The sequence below is a fragment of the Lathyrus oleraceus genome, chromosome 6 (genome assembly GCF_024323335.1).
Source record: "Lathyrus oleraceus cultivar Zhongwan6 chromosome 6, CAAS_Psat_ZW6_1.0, whole genome shotgun sequence".
Classification (NCBI taxonomy): Eukaryota; Viridiplantae; Streptophyta; class Magnoliopsida; order Fabales; family Fabaceae; genus Lathyrus; species Lathyrus oleraceus.
This window is the reverse complement of record NC_066584.1, coordinates 264,811,402-264,828,495: the sequence shown is the minus strand read 5'-3', so window position 1 is coordinate 264,828,495 and position 17,094 is coordinate 264,811,402. Positions and strand designations below refer to the sequence as shown.

The following is a 17,094-nucleotide window of genomic DNA, read 5'->3' as shown; positions in this document are numbered from 1 at the left end:
GAGAATTCAGAGTCAACAAACTAAACTATGTAACACCCCAATTCTACCCGTCGTAAATTCAATTAAAAATCAGAGTAAACAAATTTCACACAAAATTGAGGCATCACATATATCATTTCATCAACACTTAAACAAATTACACAACACGGCAATTGCGCAAGGATCCACTTAGTCCTTGTTAAATAATAAACAACACTGTATATGGATTCACCTAGTCCATATAGCAGCAATACACAAAACATCGCAACGGAAATCATTTAGATAATTAAGTTGAGTCGTACATTTACACATTCAAAAGAAAACAAGCAAACAAATGCCCATCCCTACTATCATATACAATGATATACAAAAGGGCATTGTTACTATCAAAATCATGAAAAGCATTCATTAACCCCTGAGTGTTACAATCCTAATCAGAGCAATGACGCCAAAAGTGTGCTACCACTATCCTCCTCTCAACGCGGAGCACCTGCACGTTACCAATATAAAGGTAACGGCCAACAACAAAAGGGTGAGATACTCAAATCATATAATCAAGATAATGATAAGCAATATATAAGTAAATTCGGAAAGTTAGAAATATTGTTACCACATCGCACAATCCTTCACTTGAATGCTTATGTATTTAATCATAAACAAAGTCAATAATCATCCACAACATCAATATTACATCATAGCATCTCATCACTTTAACATTTCATCAATCCATCATAAAACATTACGATTCATCGCATCATCGCAAAATATCACCGCACATCATAAACCGTCACATAACAACAATTATCACAAAATGCGGAAATAAACATAACCAACATATGTGACTCAACTATGCAAATGCTATGCGGTACCGACTCGTCGCTTTGCCATCAAGGCCAAGGCTTTATGCCCACTTCGCTTTTGCCAAAAGGCCACGTCGCTATTGCCAAAAGGCCACGTCGCTTATGCAAATGTATGTGACTCCATGATAAATGATACACATACACCAAAATAATCATCGCATCAACATAACTCATCACAATGGCCGAAGCCCACGTCGCTATTGCCATTTAGGCCACGCCGCCATTCACATGCATAAAAGCATTCACACAACATCATCTTCACCAATATTCATACATATGTTTATATATAAAACAAATGAGAATATTCATCACAATGAATTGTTTCATCATACAATCTCTTAGGTAATTCAACCTCATGCTATGTTTATTTACATCGCACACCTACACACTATAGTTAAGTGGTATTCCTCATTAATCAAATAGGCTTCCTACTATATCAATTATTAATCACTTTTCCAAAATAATCATTTATTAAAATAAGCCCTTATAATGGCCTATAAACATCAACAACATGTAGAAAATTTCATAAGCTTCGCAACACTTCGAACGGGGACCAAAACGGAGTTACGGTTCAAACGTTATGACTTTTTGAAGTTTACAAAAGAATTCTGTTTTCAACTCAGTTGGCGCCGCGAACTCTCTTTCGCGCCGCGAATTTAGCAGGAAACATAGAAAATGCGTTTTTGACCGTTAAATACCTTCTGGACCTCCGATTTCGATTCCGTAAAAAGTCTCATTCTCAGAATTCAACGAACTACAATATTTTCAATATTACAAAGTCATTCTAACCACAATTTAACTTTTATTTCATCATTCTAGACATCATTCAATTAATTTCCAACACTTCCTAAATTCACAATTTGTGAAATTACTCATACTTTGATTCATCAACACAATAGCATATTTTTCACAACATACATCAACCCCAAACCATCAACAACAACACAACACACAATGTTATTTATCATTCTTCTAAACCTAACCCTAACATTTTGCAAAGAATTGATACATGTTCAATAATCACAAACAATCAACACTACATCAAGAACACAAGCAACATTTTCAAAGCAAGGAATCCAATCACAACATCAAAACCCAACAATATCCTCTAACAACCATTACCCACATAAAACCCATCATTTTCATAATTATAGGAAATGATAACTCACACCCTTACCTTAGAGATGATGATTGAGTTACTCTATAGTGTTCTAGCAAGCTTGGGTTGATCAAGATTATGCTCTTCTTCTCCAATTTCCTCTTCCTCCTCCAAACCCTAACTTTTCTCTCTTTTCTTCTCTTTTCTCCTCCTTCTCTCTACTTCTTTCTATTTCTATTCTATTTCTATTCTTTGTTTTAATTAAATAAAAACTAACTAATGGGCTTAATTGTTACACCTCCCTTAATTACTATATACACCACTAGGCCCAATAGCTATTATACCACAATTCTCATAATTAAACTCTAATAATATATTAACACACAATAAAATATTTTACCGAAATAATTATAAATCAAACATTATAAAAATAATAATAATAACATTTAATAAAAATCGGGGCGTTACAACTCTCCCCCACTTAAATATTTTCGTCCTCGAAAATTACCTCATTCGAATAACTCGGGGTAGGAGTCGCGCATCCTGTTCTCTAATTCCCATGTCGTGCTTTCTCCGACTGCACCAATCCATACAACCTTCACCAAATCAATTTCCTTTCCCCGTGGGGACTTCGTCTCACGACCTTCGATCCTTAAAGGCATCGTCTCAACCATAAGGTTATCGCGCACTTGAATATCATCCATTTGAATCACATGAGACGGATCCGGAATATACTTCCTAAGTTGAGACACATGGAACACGTCATGCAAATTCGAGAGGTTTGGCGGTAACGCCACTCTATAAGCAACTTCTCCTACTCTACTCGTAATTTGATACAGTCCAATGAAACGAGGAGTCAACTTCTTAGCTTTCAATGCTCGTCCAACACCGGTCGTAGGTGTGACTCTTAGAAACACATGATCACCTTCTTGAAATTCCAAATCCTTTCTCCTCTTATCATGATAACTCTTTTGCCTACTTTGAGAAATCTTCATCTTATCCCGAATCATCTTAACCGTCTTGGTAGTTTCTCGAACAATCTCGGGTCCAAGTACCACACTTTCACCAGATTCATGCCAACACAACGGAGTCCTACACCTCCGCCCATACAAAGCTTCAAAAGGCGCCATTCCAATACTTGAATGGTAAATATTGTTGTAAGTAAACTCCACCAACGGAAGGTGAGTATCCCATGAACCTCCTTGTTCAAGAATACACGCCCTTAACAAATCTTCCAAGGATTGGATAGTCCTCTCCGTTTGACCATCCGTCTAAGGATGATACGCCGAACTCAACCTCAACTTGGAACCTAAAGCTTCTTGCAAACTCTTCCAAAATTCTGAAGTGAACCTCGGATCTCTATCCGAAACAATACAAAGAGGAACACCATGCAGCTTCACAATAACATTGGTATAAATCTCCGCCAACTTCGACACCGGATAACTTATGTTAATAGGAATAAAGTGAGCCGACTTAGTAAGCCTATCAACAATCACCCAAATAGCATCACATCCTCTAGATGTATTCGGTAAACCCGTCACAAAGTCCATGGAAATGCTATCCCACTTCCACTCAGGAATTTCTAACGGTTGCATCAACCCCGCAGGTTTCTGATGCTCCACCTTTGATTTCTGGCAAGTCAAGCACACATACACGAACTGAGCTACTTCACGCTTCATTCTCGACCACCAAAATAATCTTTTCAAATCTTGGCACATCTTAGTCGCTCCGGGATGAATACTCAAATTACTCCTATGGCTTTCTTCCAAGATCATCCTTTTTAAATCCACATCATCGGGAACACAAATCCTATCACGAAACCTCAACACACCTTGTGCATCCAATTTGAAATCCTCATTCTCAGATTGTCTGAGTCCAATGATCACATCAACAAGTTTCATATCCAACTTCTGAGCCTCTCTAATGCTATCAAGAAAATCATTGTTAATCTTTAACATACCCAAAATCACACTTCTTGGTGTCACCTCGATCACTAAGCTCATATCTCGGAATTTCTCAATCAACTCCAACTCTTTCATCATCAAGGTCGACATATGCAAAGTCTTCCTACTTAGAGCATCGACCACCACATTCGCTTTTCCTGGATGGTAGTTCAACCCAAAATCATAATCCTTTAGCAATTCCAGCCATCTCCTTTGTCTCATGTTCAACTCTTTTTGATCAAACAAATACTTCAAGCTTTTATGGTCACTAAAGACTTCAAATCTAGATCCATAAAGGTAATGTCTCCAAATTTTCAAAACAAACACAACCGCCGCAAGCTCCAAATCATGCGTAGGGTAGTTCTTCTCATGAATCCTCAATTGTCTAGAAGCATAAGCAACCACCTTACCATTCTGCATAAGCACACCTCCTAATCCCATCTTCGAAGCATCGCAATAAACCACAAACGGTTCCTCGGGATTTGGCAAAATCAAAATCGGAGCCGTTGTCAACCTTTTCTTCAACTCAAGGAAACTTTCTTCGCATCGAACATCCCACACAAAAGCAGCACCCTTACAAGTTAACTTAGTCAAAGGAAGTGCCAACTTAGAAAAGCCTTCTATAAACCTCCTATAGTAACCTGCCAAGCCTAGGAAACTTCTTATCTCGGTAACTGACGTAGGAGCTTCCCATTGCAACACCGCATCAATCTTCGATGGATCAACCGCAATTCCGTCACCGGAAACAACATGACCAAGAAAGCTAACTTCTCTCAACCAAAACTCACACTTAGACAACTTAGCATACAATCTCTTCTCTTTCAACACTTGCAAAACAATACGCAAATGTTCCACATGCTCTTCCTCCGACTTAGAATAAACCAAAATGTCGTCTATGAACACCACCACAAATTGATCCAAATAAGGATGGAAAATGCGATTCATGTACTCCATGAATACTCCCGGCGCATTAGTAACGCCGAAAGGCATCACCGTGTACTCGTAGTGTCCATAACGAGTCCTGAAAGCAGTTTTCTGAATGTCCTCATCTTTCACCTTTATTTGATGGTAGCCCGACCTTAGATCAATCTTATTGAAAATACGAGCACCCACTAAACGATCCATCAAGTCATCGATCCTTGGGAGTGGATACCTATTCTTAATCGTCGCCTTATTCAATTGTCTATAATCAATACAAAGTCGCATGCTTCCGTCTTTTTTTTTTCACCAGCAAAACTGGAGCTCCCCAAGGTGATACACTAGGTCTCACAAACTTCCTTTCAAGCAAATCCTCTAGCTGACTCTTCAGTTCAGCCAACTCTGATGCTGACATCCTATACGGCGCCATAGAGATGGGTCTAGTACCAGGTACAAGGTCAATAGTGAACTCAACTTCTCTTTCTGGCGGTGCACTAGGAATCTCATCGGGAAAAACTTCAGGGAAATTGCACACCACCGGCAAGTCCGCAATTACAACCTGACTCTCCACAGACAAGCTTGCCATCAACAAGAACACCAACGCGTCTTCTTCTATGAACTCCTTCAATTGTTTCTTGGATAACAATTCTGTTCTTCCCTCTTCTTCGACAGAAGAAAACCTCACAGTGTTGTTGTAGCAATTAATATGAACATAGTTGGATTTCAACCAGTCCATACCCAATACTACATCCAACCCGACAAGCGGCAAACAAACAAGATCAACTACAAATTCTTTACCAAATATTGACAAGGGGCAACTCTTACACACAAGAGACGTAGATACCGTTCCCTTAGCGGGAACCTCAATAATCATATCTCTACCCAAGGAAGACAAAGAAAGACCTAATCTTTCAACACAATCCGCAGCAACAAAACAGTGTGTGGCACCGGTATCAATAATAGTAATTAAAGGAATGCTATTAATGAAACAAGTACCTCGAACAAGTCCATCTTCATTTGTAGTCTGAGTTCCCGACAAAGCAAACACTTTACCACTCTCTTGTCCCCTCTTTGGCTTCTAACATTTAGCACTGATATGTCCTCCTTCCCCACAGTTAAAGCAAACAACATCCTTCTGCTTACAATCACGAGCCGCATGTCCCGGCATACCACAACGGAAACATCTCGTTTCACCAAGCCTACACACATTACTCTTGTGACCCGGCTTTCCACACTTGAAACAGATAACATTAGCAAGAGCATCTCCCCCACTTGTTCTTCGACCCGGAATCACTTTCTGTTTCCCTTTTCCAACCGGAGTTTCATATGGCTTACCACGGCTGTGTTGGCCCCCTTCTCTCTTCTCAGATAAGATCTTATAGTGTGCATTGTTGTCCTCTTCAAAGATTCTACAACTATCAATCAGATCCGCAAAGACGCGAATCTTTTGATATCTCACAACTTTCTTAATTTCCGGACGCAATCCATTTTCAAACTTGATGCACTTAGAGAATTCGGCATTGGCTCCATCAAAGTGAGGATAGAACTTAGCCAATTCAGTGAACTTAGCAGCATACTCCGTGACTGACAAGTTCCCTTGCTTCAACTCGAGGAATTCAATCTCTTTCTTTCCTCGCACATCTTCTGGATAATACTTCCTCAGAAATTCTCTACGAAACACTTCCCAAGTAATCTCCTCGCCCGCAGTTTCCAACCTTAGACGAGTGTCCACCCACCAATCATCGACTTCACCTAACAGCTTATGAGTTCCATAACGGATCTTTTGCACAAGAGTGCAATCCATCACTCTGAAGATTCTTTCAATCTCCTTCAACCAAGCCAAGGCTCCTTCAGGATCATACCTACCCAGAAAAGTAGGCGGGTTCTCCCTCTGAAACGTCGCCAGACTACGAGACCCCACGTTCTCGTCAGCATTGGGTGGGTTCTGGAACGCCTGAGCCATTGCCTGCATAGCTGCAGCAAGAGCCTCATCATTCCTCCCAGCGTTTCTTCCGGCCATCTTACACTTCTGCTCACAACACCAACAAGGATTAGCAACAAATTAACAACACAAGGTCGTTAAACAACAAAAGACTCAACAACGTGGTCGGATGGACCGACCTGCTCTGATACCACTAATGTAACACCCCAATTCTACCCGTCGTAAATTCAATTAAAAATCAGAGTAAACAAATTTCACACAAAATTGAGGCATCACATATATCATTTCATCAACACTTAAACAAATTACACAACACGACAATTGCGCAAGGATCCACTTAGTCCTTGTTAAATAATACACAACACTGTATATGGATTCACCTAGTCCATATAGCAGCAATACACAAAACATCGCAACGAAAATCATTTAGATAATTAAGTTGAGTCGTACATTTACACATTCAAAAGAAAACAAGCAAACAAATGCCCATCACTACTATCATATACAATGATATACAAAAGGGAATTGTTACTATCAAAATCATGAAAAGCGTTCATTAACCCCTGAGTGTTACAATCCTAATCAGAGCAATGACGCCAAAAGTGTGCTACCACTATCCTCCTCTCAACGCGGAGCACCTGCGCGTTACCAATATAAAGGTAACGACCAACAACAAAAGGGTGAGATACTCAAATCATATAATCAAGATAATGATAAGCAATATATAAGTAAATTCGGAAAGTTAGAAATATTGTTACCACATCGCACAATCCTTCACTTGAATGCTTATGTATTTAATCATAAACAAAGTCAATAATCATCCACAACATCAATATTACATCATAGCATCTCATCACTTTAACATTTCATCAATCCATCATAAAACATTACGATTCATCGCATCATCGCAAAATATCACCGCACATCATAAACCGTCACATAACAACAATTATCACAAAATGCGGAAATAAACATAACCAACATATGTGACTCAACTATGCAAATGCTATGCGGTACCGACTCGTCGCTTTGCCATCAAGGCCAAGGCTTTATGCCCACTTCGCTTTTGCCAAAAGGCCACGTCGTTATTGCCAAAAGGCCACGTCGCTTATGCAAATGTATGTGACTCCATGATAAATGATACACATACACCAAAATCATCATCGCATCAACATAACTCATCACAATGGCCAAAGCCCACGTCGTTATTGCCATTTAGGCCACGTCGCCATTCACATGCATAAAAGCATTCACACAACATCATCTTCACCAACATTCATACATATGTTTATATATAAAACAAATGAGAATATTCATCACAATCAATTGTTTCATCATACAATCTCTTAGGTAATTCAACCTCATGCTATGTTTATTTACATCGCACACCTACACACTATAGTTAAGTGGTATTCCTCATTAATCAAATAGGCTTCCTACTATATCAATTATTAATCACTTTTCCAAAATAATCACTTATTAAAATAAGCCCTTATAATGGTCTATAAACATCAACAACATGTAGAAAATTTCATAAGCTTCGCAACGCTTCGAACGGGGACCAAAACGGAGTTACGGTTCAAAAGTTATGACTTTTTGAAGTTTACAAAAGAATTCTGTTTTCAACTCAGTTGGCGCCGCGAACTCTCTTTCGCGCCGCGCATTTAGCAGGAAACATAGAAAATGCGTTTTTGACCGTTAAATACCTTCCGGACCTCCGATTTCGATTCCGTAAAAAGTCTCATTCTCAGAATTCAACGAACTACAATATTTTCAATATTACAAAGCCATTCTAACCACAATTTATCTTTTATTTCATCATTCTAGACATCATTCAATTAATTTCCAACACTTCCTAAATTCACAATTTGTGAAATTACTCATACTTTGATTCATCAACACAATAACATATTTTTCACAACATACATCAACCCCAAACCATCACCAACAACACAACACACAATGTTATTTATCATTCTTCTAAACCTAACCCTAACATTTTGCAAAGAATTGATACATGTTCAATAATCACAACAATCAACACTACATCAAGAACACAAGTAACATTTCAAAGCAAGGAATCCAATCACAACATCAAAACCTAACAATATCCTCTAACAACCATTACCCACATAAAACCCATCATTTTCATAATTATAGGAAATGATAACTCACACCCTTACCTTAGAGATGATGATTGAGTTACTCTATAGTGTTCTAGCAAGCTTGGGTTGGTCAAGATGATGCTCATCTTCTCCAATTTCCTCTTTCTCCTCCAAACCCTAACTTTTCTCTCTTTTCTTCTCTTTTCTCCTCCTTCTCTCTACTTCTTTCTATTTCTCTTCTTTCTATTTCTATTCTATTTCTATTCTTTGTTTTAATTAAATAAAAACTAACTAATGGGCTTAATTGTTACACCTCCCTTAATTACTATATACACCACTAGACCCAATAGCTATTATACCACAATTCTCATAATTAAACTCTAATAATATATTAACACACAATAAAATATTTTACCGAAATAATTATAAATCAAACATTATAAAAATAATAATAATAACACTTAATAAAAATCGGGGCGTTACAAACTGCATCTTCATAGGAATTAGGGACTCGACGACCCACTACCATGACTAGGTGAGAGCCTATCCTTGAGAAACCCTAGACTGTAGGCCCTTGAGCCTCTATAAATACCTCACCCATAGTATGAGGGAGGACGACTCATTACGTACATAAAATACCTAGAGAATACAGAGCTTCTCACCACATGTGTGCTTGTTATCTTCATAGCCTAAAACACCATGAACAGAGTTTCTCACCGTCGTGAGCAAGCCCTAATCCATAGAAATTCCTAAGGCCTATGGCCACCTCTACCAGCATAGGGATGTCATGGATTATGTACTTTTTGACAAGTACATGTTGCCTGGATTATATTAGGATCCCATAACCCAAGCAAGTTAAAACTCGCCACTAGAGCATATACATGTATATCTAACATATATGTAGTAAACAACAAAGTGTACATGTTTTACGAACTCTATTTTATTGTGATAATAGAGTTAAATGATGTTACTTTCATAAAACTAGATACCCATTTAAATCAAGAAATAGTAGAGGCATTGACACTACAAGATATCACATTTATGTGATCAGGGGAAATGAAAGAAAAAATAAGAAGAAATAAAATTTCGAAGAAGCAAGAGGACAAAAATGGCTAAAGATTTTGGACCTAACTACACGGTCTGTGGGATGACGGTCCCTCAGCGGTGCCAGACACTTGCACTATTTCAAACTTTGTACTTTAGACCCTAAACGATCTACCTTTCTCGCTACGTACTGAAACATGTTGTGATAATCTATCATGCATATATCTTTATTGTTCATCATCCAATTTTGCTAGTGACACAAAACAAGAGACAACATCACACACAAGACAATGAATGATATTATGCCAGTTAAGATAATATCTCAGACAATACAATTGATAATGTGATAATGTTAACCTATAAGCACACAATAGCATCATAGCTAGCTTTCATACAAATTAACTCAATGTAAGATATTATGGCAATCAACACAACTAACGAACATTATTAAGAAAGCAAAATTCACAAGTGTTGTCAAAAAAATTAATATGCAAGTGTCAAAAAATAACACTCTCGCTGTCTAAAAGATAACATCCAAAAGGTGTATCAGGAAGCTATCATCCATACGCGCGCGAACCAGAAACATGCGAACTAGAAACCCTAACCCCAAATTTAACAAAATCCAAATCTAATTAACAAACTATATAAGGAATGCAATGAAGATAAACTCATCAAATCAAAACTAAAAAGAGAGGAAGATATGTTACTAACCAAATAAAATGCGAGGAAATAAGGAGTGTATAGTCGTTTAGTAAAATCCATCGACAAAATGCGAGGAAGGCATTTATTCTTTAGAAGCCTCCTCATATGTTAATGGTACGTCCCTAACTTTATAAATTCTGTTTCTTTTTCTGCAATTATCATATTTGATGCCTTAAAAATATCTGTTAAAATGCAGTTCAGTACAGCTAGAATAGCAACGGAAAATGCTATGAAGTTCATGAATGTCATTTGTTTGATTAAATGTCACAATGAAAAATGTAAGTGCCTTTTATTTGCTCAACCCATGATTTTTCATGAAATCAATTGTTCTTGAAATCAGTTGCAAACCCATACATTGTATGATGTCATGCATGTAAGTTTTCCTGTACATTCTAATTGTTTGATAAAATGTTTATGTACTTCACAATTCATAAAATCTATTATACAAAGTATTTTGCTTAATTAGTCCTATTATGAGCTAGATTTACATAGATACATTACTAACACTGTTACAACTTACAAACATTCATATATTATGATGAAATCACCAAGGCATCAGTCCATAAGCTAGCATTAGTATTTCATGGAAATTGGAAATTTTGCGTAGTATTCGGGCCATCCCCACCACCCGTTGGCGGGCTAATAGCAACCCAAAGCAATGAAAGTGTAATTGCAATGAGACCTGACCACACAAAGACAATGGTGGGAGTCTTCCCTCTCCTTCCCATCAATCCTTTGGCAAATGGATACAAATGAGCAAGAACCCAAAAACTAAAGAATGCTCCTCCTATGAACTTACTCCATTGTGGGTTTGCGCTATAAACTGTCCTAGAAAAGGCAACTACAATGGCAATGATATTTACCATAGCGATAACTATGGGCGGTATCATTAGAGAGGTCCATTTGACTATATACAAATCTGCAAAAATATCATCATCGTCTTCTGCTCCTGATTTAGCTGTCAAAGTAAAAGAAATCTCAATTCCAGCAATCACTTTTAGGAGACCCTGCACCACAGCAGCCAAGTGAGCACTAGTGCCAGAGATGAGCCAAAATTGTTCATTTCTCCACCAGTGCTCTAACTCTATGCCAGACCACTTAACCTCGAGAATGGCTAGCATCACCAGGCACATCGTCATGATAAGCAAGTAGATTAAGAAGGCGATGCTGAGAGTTTGCACAATAAAATATCCAGAGAACAGTGAGAGTGCTGGGAGGAAGCAATACACGATGAGGAAGAGGGAAGTGAAGGGGTAGATTCCAACATTTAGGTAAGCGAGACGTTGTAAAAGTTTTAGGCGCTTACTGCCGAGGAATGCATTGTTCTTGGAGAAGAAAATCTCAACAGAACCGGTGGCCCACCTCAGAACCTGATGCAATCGATCGGTGAGGTTAATTGGCGCCGATCCACGAAATGCGTCTCGCTTGGTTATACAATACACAGAACGCCATCCACGATTGTGCATACGGTATCCTGTAACCACATCCTCTGTCACTGACCCATAAATCCATCCCACTCTATCTCCCCATTCTGTCTTGTCTTCATACCTGCACGTAAAATGATATATCTTTAATAAGTTATAATAAAACTATATAAATTAAATGTCTTTATATGATCTGCTAATATACATGTGTAGACAATTAATATAATAGTAATGCAATGTAAGCATTCAATTTATGTTATTACATGTAAATACATATTTTCTGTTTTGTTTTGTTTATATGTGTGTGCTTGGTAAAGTATTACATACCAACAAGAAATCACAGAGACAGCTTCTGCTACAATAGTAGCATCAAGCGGCTCTTTAGGGGCCCTTAGTTTACCCGGTGGACGTCCATACTTGATGGCAGGATGATCGGCAAGAGGGCGACCTTGGAACTCAGCGACAGGTATGCTCTCAGCCAACATGGTTGAATTACCAAAGCGCTTGGGCAACAGATTTACATCTAGATCTTGATCAAACTCACTGGCATTCAAGGCCGGTGTAGTTTCACAGTACTCTTCATTACAATTATTTTTAGGATTTTTCTCATCCCAATCACCCGATGGTGGGTCAAAGCCGTACAATGCGAACCTCCTGAACATGCATCCAGTTCCGACATAGACAGGTCCTTGAATACCGTCAAGGGCTCGCATGTTTCCATCAAAGAATACAGTGTTGTGATTGGCATAGCGATCTGAGGGATCAATGCCTTCAAATCTTTGGGGGAACTGGATATAACATATGTCTTCACCACCTCTGTCCATCATGAAGCACATTCCTTCACGTACCGCCTTACAATTATATATATAGTGATCACAATCAAGATTGAGAATGAATGGCCCGTTTGACAATATTGCAGATGCTCGAACTAGTGCATTCATGGCACCAGCTTTCTTGTTGTGATCATAACCTGGCCTCTTTTCCCGAGAAACATATACTAACATCGGCAAACGTGTGTCCACGTCAGTGAAATCTATGATCTTGCCGTCTTCACTTCCCATTAACGAATCTGGAATGGGCGGCTTTAGCATCACCTATTCACACACATGAATACATTAAAACTATGATATGAATATACACGTGAAATGTAAGTTGAAATCCATGATTGAGTTTATTCGTAGGATAATAAAGTAAATACCTGAAGTATTCCGGAGTGGTCACCTTTAGCATGTTCTCTAGAAGGAGAACTCCAAGTGCCTGGCCAATGAGTGCCATCAGCCATCCATACGGCCTTTAATACTTTAAGAGGCTCAGAAGGGTCAGCGCCACTCTCCTTCATATGCTTCATCCTCTGCATTTCCTCTCTCGCATTAAATGCATCAGATCTTCTCCTAATAGAGTCTGGCAGGCCATTTATGCGCACTTTGAACTCATCGTACTCCCTTTTCACCCTTCTTCTATCCTTTACAAAATCCAATCTACTCTTGTTTTTGGTGGGATCGACTTTTAAGGCAAAGTAAGAATCAGGATTCCTTGGTTCAATGTTGTGTTTGCGACAAAAGGGAACCCATAAATCAGCGAAACTCGCTGCCTCAGCCATGGCTTCAAAAGTCAAGAGAGCGCCTCCATCATCTGAAACATAACAAGCAAGCTTCTCCACAGGGTAATCAACTGCTAGTATGGAAAGAATAGTATTGGCAGTTACAAGAGGTGGCTCTTTATCCGGATCAGCTGTGGACACAAAAAGATCAACACCGGGCAGATCAGATCTTCCCGTGGGATTGGATGGTGATGGACTATCGAATTTCTCATGAAGGACACTGAGGTCAGTGGAACGGTTGACAGGGGAAAGCTTTGGAATTTGGTCAAGTATCCATGAGAAGCCAAACCATATCTCACACGTAATTGACATGAGCCACAACCATACTGCATCTTGATTTGGGTGAACCACTCTCCAATGCAAGAAGAAGAACATCACTACTAACCGAACAAAAATAAGCAACCTGCAATTTGATTGAATATTCGCAAAATTAGGTATGATTATAAGTTATAACTAACTAACATGTGTGTCTATCGTAAATAACTTGTTGAATTGAAGCTATGGAACAACAATCATAAATAAACCTAACCTGTATGGACTTATTATACCAGATGGAATTGGTGTTTTTCTGCACAAAGGCTTCCAAGGCTTCTCAGCAGCATCAAATATTCCTTCACGATAACCATCACCACCCTCCTCATCATCATCTGGAGGCCAATAAGCATTTCCAACTCCATAGGTACCTTTGGTCTCAAACAACCATTTATTGTGATCAAATTCACCATTTTGATCTCTCTTCATAACTGACATATTGTTTCTGGAACCTGGTGGCGCCGTTAATAAATAATCATTGCTATCTTCTTCATATTCTCTTACTTTGTAATGCTCCTTACAACCGGGGCAGATGCCGTTTTCTCTTTGTGCATCTATAAAACAATCTTTACAAATCTTGAACCTAATAAATATGGCAATGCTGTCATACTAATATTTGCAAGATGTGAATGAAAATTATCAAATCGCACGACGTAAAACTTGACTATCGTTACACTTCCCAATAACATCTCACTCCGCAAAAACTTATTCAAACACATATTTACAAAACTAGATGTTGGATTAAAAGTACATCAAGATCAATGTTTTGTATGCAAAACTTGTGAACACATACCTACACTCACATGGAGTCACATCTTTTCCTTGCTCATTCTTCGTAACTTTTCCAGCACAAATTGAACAAGAAGATGCTTTAGACCCTGTCATTTGAGGATGACTCACTGCAGAATCAATTACTTTGTCCATAAGATGAGCTCTAGTTACACTATTGAATCCACCGGTAAATAAAGAATTTGAAACATATTGTTCTTCAGCTTTCGTTGCAGCAGAAGAATCACCCATTGGTTGGTTATCAGGGGTGTGAGGAATATGAACAGTGTAATTCATAAAATCTCCTGGTGCATCTGAAGCCATTTCAATGTCATTATTTGACAAATTAACATATCTTCCACTTGATGTCCGCCTCGCAAATTTTACATTAGGCTTGTCGCCACGCGCAGATTTCTTTGAAGGTTGTTTATTCAATGATGCCATTTTTTCAATTTATATTACTAAATCTACACCCTTCTCCACATAGTTTGATTAATTCTCTAAGAGCTATGGTAATCTACATGCATATGAATCATATATTCAATGCATGTAGCTTGAATATTAGCCATTTTTTTTATTGATTGGCAATGTGATCCTTGTTGAAGAAGAAGACTTGTCAAAAATATCATGAAGAAGAAATATTGCTCAAATTAATTAGACCCTATCCAAATCCAAATAGAAAATCCATCATTTTACTCCATTGCATGTTAAAAGGAAAAATGAGAACAAAGGCTGAAATTGTTCATGGGAGGAGAACAAAAAGGATTAGATTAAAGAACATTGGTTGACTAGGAAACATATTTTGTCAGATAAAATTAATAAATAATTACGGTGATAGACCAAGTCCTTCCTATAAGGCTACTTTCATGGTTCTCATTTCCTGTTTTCTAGGAGTGATATATATTTTTTGTTGATGTTGATTGATGTGAGTTTTATAAAAATAATTTTTTTAGTTCAATACAGACCAAAAAGTGACTATTTAAATTCAATTTTTTATATATAATGGTTTGTTGATCCGATAGATATATTTTTCGAATTTTTTGATATGTTACTTATTCTTAATTTAGTCAAAATTAAGTCACCGGTTTTATAAGTTGGGTTCATTTTTCATTTTTTTTTGAATTTTTTTTATCTAAATGGATCATTTTGTTACGTTCTATTAACAACGTTGATCTTTTTAACCTTGACTTAAATAAATCATTTTGTGACTTATTCAAAATCATCGTCATCCTCCTTCTAATTCTTATAATTTTTTTATCTTCTTTATTAAAAAAAATATTTATCTCTTCTCTTACTAAAACTAACAATGTACGGAAAGATGAAAGATTATGATAGGATTAGAATGTTCAACACTTAAGAATTAACACGAAAATAAAGTTAGTGTAGTAGAAACGAAGATGTTGCATTGGATGTGTGGTTAGACTAGACATGATAAAATTATAAATAAAAATATTAGAGAGAATGTTGGAGTAACACCTATGATAGAGAAGATGATAGAAAATAGACTTAGGCGGTTTGAGTATGTAGAGAGATGACATATATTTTGTGGTAAAAAGAGTAGATTAGATGGTGAGAAGTCAAACATCTAGAGGAAGAGGAAGACCTAAAAAGATTATAAGAGAAGTTATTAAGAAAAATTCTAAAATTAGCAATTTGGATAGAAACATGATCATAAATAGAATATTATAGCGAAAGTTGATCCATGCAGCTGATCCTACTTAATGGAATATGAACTTATTGATGTTGTTGTATTATATTTTGAACATGAAGACACCTGATAGACGTAACAGATCTTGAAGTACTATTTTTGCATCTCCTGACAAAATCCAACTACATTATGATTATTCATCGAAGTTTGATAGAATTATCATTTGTGACAACATAGGTCTATAAAAATGACTTACAACCTAATAATTTACGGTCTTTTCGGAAGCTTTAGAACATAAAAAGTGAATTGCAAAGAATCATACTTGTTTTAAGGGGATTTCTTAATGCACCATATATATTACTAAGGCACCACGTGAAAATACTAAAATGACCATAGATTTTCAGAGTTGCATCTCCGGACGCACCCCAAACACACATAACATAGGCCAATTTTGAGTCACGTCCTAGGAGTGTGGTTTTTTTATCTGGAGATGCATCACTGAAATATGTTCGTAGATGCATCTCTGTAACACACTGAAACAGAAATAGAAGCAGAAAACCACAAAATTGCATTTTGACAAAATAAAATTATCATTCATAATATAAAATCAACATTACATGGTGTAAAACCCCAATTTTGACCCTAAGATTCCTCATGTTATCTCATCATATGCATTAGATTTGGGATCACACCTTAACATCCTCCTTACCCTTCATTCATTGGGTTTACATTGGGAGAGATCACCAAACA

General features: G+C 37.5%; 3 protein-coding genes and 1 long non-coding RNA gene across 4 annotated transcripts; 1 reads left to right on the top strand and 3 right to left on the bottom strand.

Moving 5' to 3' along the window:
* Positions 1–2,447: 2,447 nt before the first annotated feature.
* On the bottom strand, positions 2,448–3,068 carry LOC127095087 (uncharacterized). The gene has a single exon (XM_051033825.1). The coding sequence runs from the start codon at positions 3,066–3,068 to the stop codon at positions 2,448–2,450; it is 621 nt and encodes a 206-aa protein (XP_050889782.1).
* Positions 3,069–5,070: 2,002 nt separating this feature from the next.
* On the bottom strand, positions 5,071–6,819 carry LOC127095084 (uncharacterized). Its single transcript, XM_051033824.1, has 2 exons — positions 5,926–6,819; positions 5,071–5,823 (listed from the first exon to the last, which is right to left on the bottom strand). The coding sequence occupies exons 1-2, from the start codon at positions 6,817–6,819 to the stop codon at positions 5,071–5,073; spliced, it is 1,647 nt and encodes a 548-aa protein (XP_050889781.1).
* Positions 6,820–10,557: 3,738 nt separating this feature from the next.
* LOC127091546 (uncharacterized) lies at positions 10,558–11,054 on the top strand. The gene is made up of 2 exons (XR_007791931.1): positions 10,558–10,706; positions 10,789–11,054. It is a non-coding gene; the product is annotated as an uncharacterized LOC127091546 (long non-coding RNA).
* LOC127091544 (cellulose synthase-like protein D4) lies at positions 10,992–15,385 on the bottom strand. The gene is made up of 5 exons (XM_051030213.1): positions 14,722–15,385; positions 14,146–14,511; positions 13,215–14,019; positions 12,344–13,110; positions 10,992–12,140 (listed from the first exon to the last, which is right to left on the bottom strand). Exons 1-5 carry the CDS (start codon positions 15,138–15,140, stop codon positions 11,174–11,176), a joined length of 3,324 nt encoding a protein of 1,107 aa, XP_050886170.1. The 5' UTR covers positions 15,141–15,385; the 3' UTR covers positions 10,992–11,173.
* Positions 15,386–17,094: the final 1,709 nt, after the last annotated feature.

What these genes read in the sequence shown, in the direction of transcription:
- LOC127095084 (XM_051033824.1), bottom strand. Translation starts at nt 6,819, where the DNA reads ATGGCCGGAAGAAACGCTGGGAGGAATGATGAGGCTCTTGCTGCAGCT. An exon ending in ATTGTAAGCAGAAGGATGTT is followed by an intron (nt 5,824 to 5,925) that starts GTTTGCTTTAAC and finishes TCGGGAACTCAG; the next exon opens with ACTACAAATGAAGATGGACT.
- LOC127091544 (XM_051030213.1), bottom strand. Translation starts at nt 15,140, where the DNA reads ATGGCATCATTGAATAAACAACCTTCAAAGAAATCTGCGCGTGGCGAC. An exon ending in GTGACTCCATGTGAGTGTAG is followed by an intron (nt 14,512 to 14,721) that starts GTATGTGTTCAC and finishes CATATTTATTAG; the next exon opens with GTTCAAGATTTGTAAAGATT. An exon ending in GGTATAATAAGTCCATACAG is followed by an intron (nt 14,020 to 14,145) that starts GTTAGGTTTATT and finishes ATCAAATTGCAG; the next exon opens with GTTGCTTATTTTTGTTCGGT.
- LOC127095087 (XM_051033825.1), bottom strand. Translation starts at nt 3,068, where the DNA reads ATGGCGCCTTTTGAAGCTTTGTATGGGCGGAGGTGTAGGACTCCGTTG.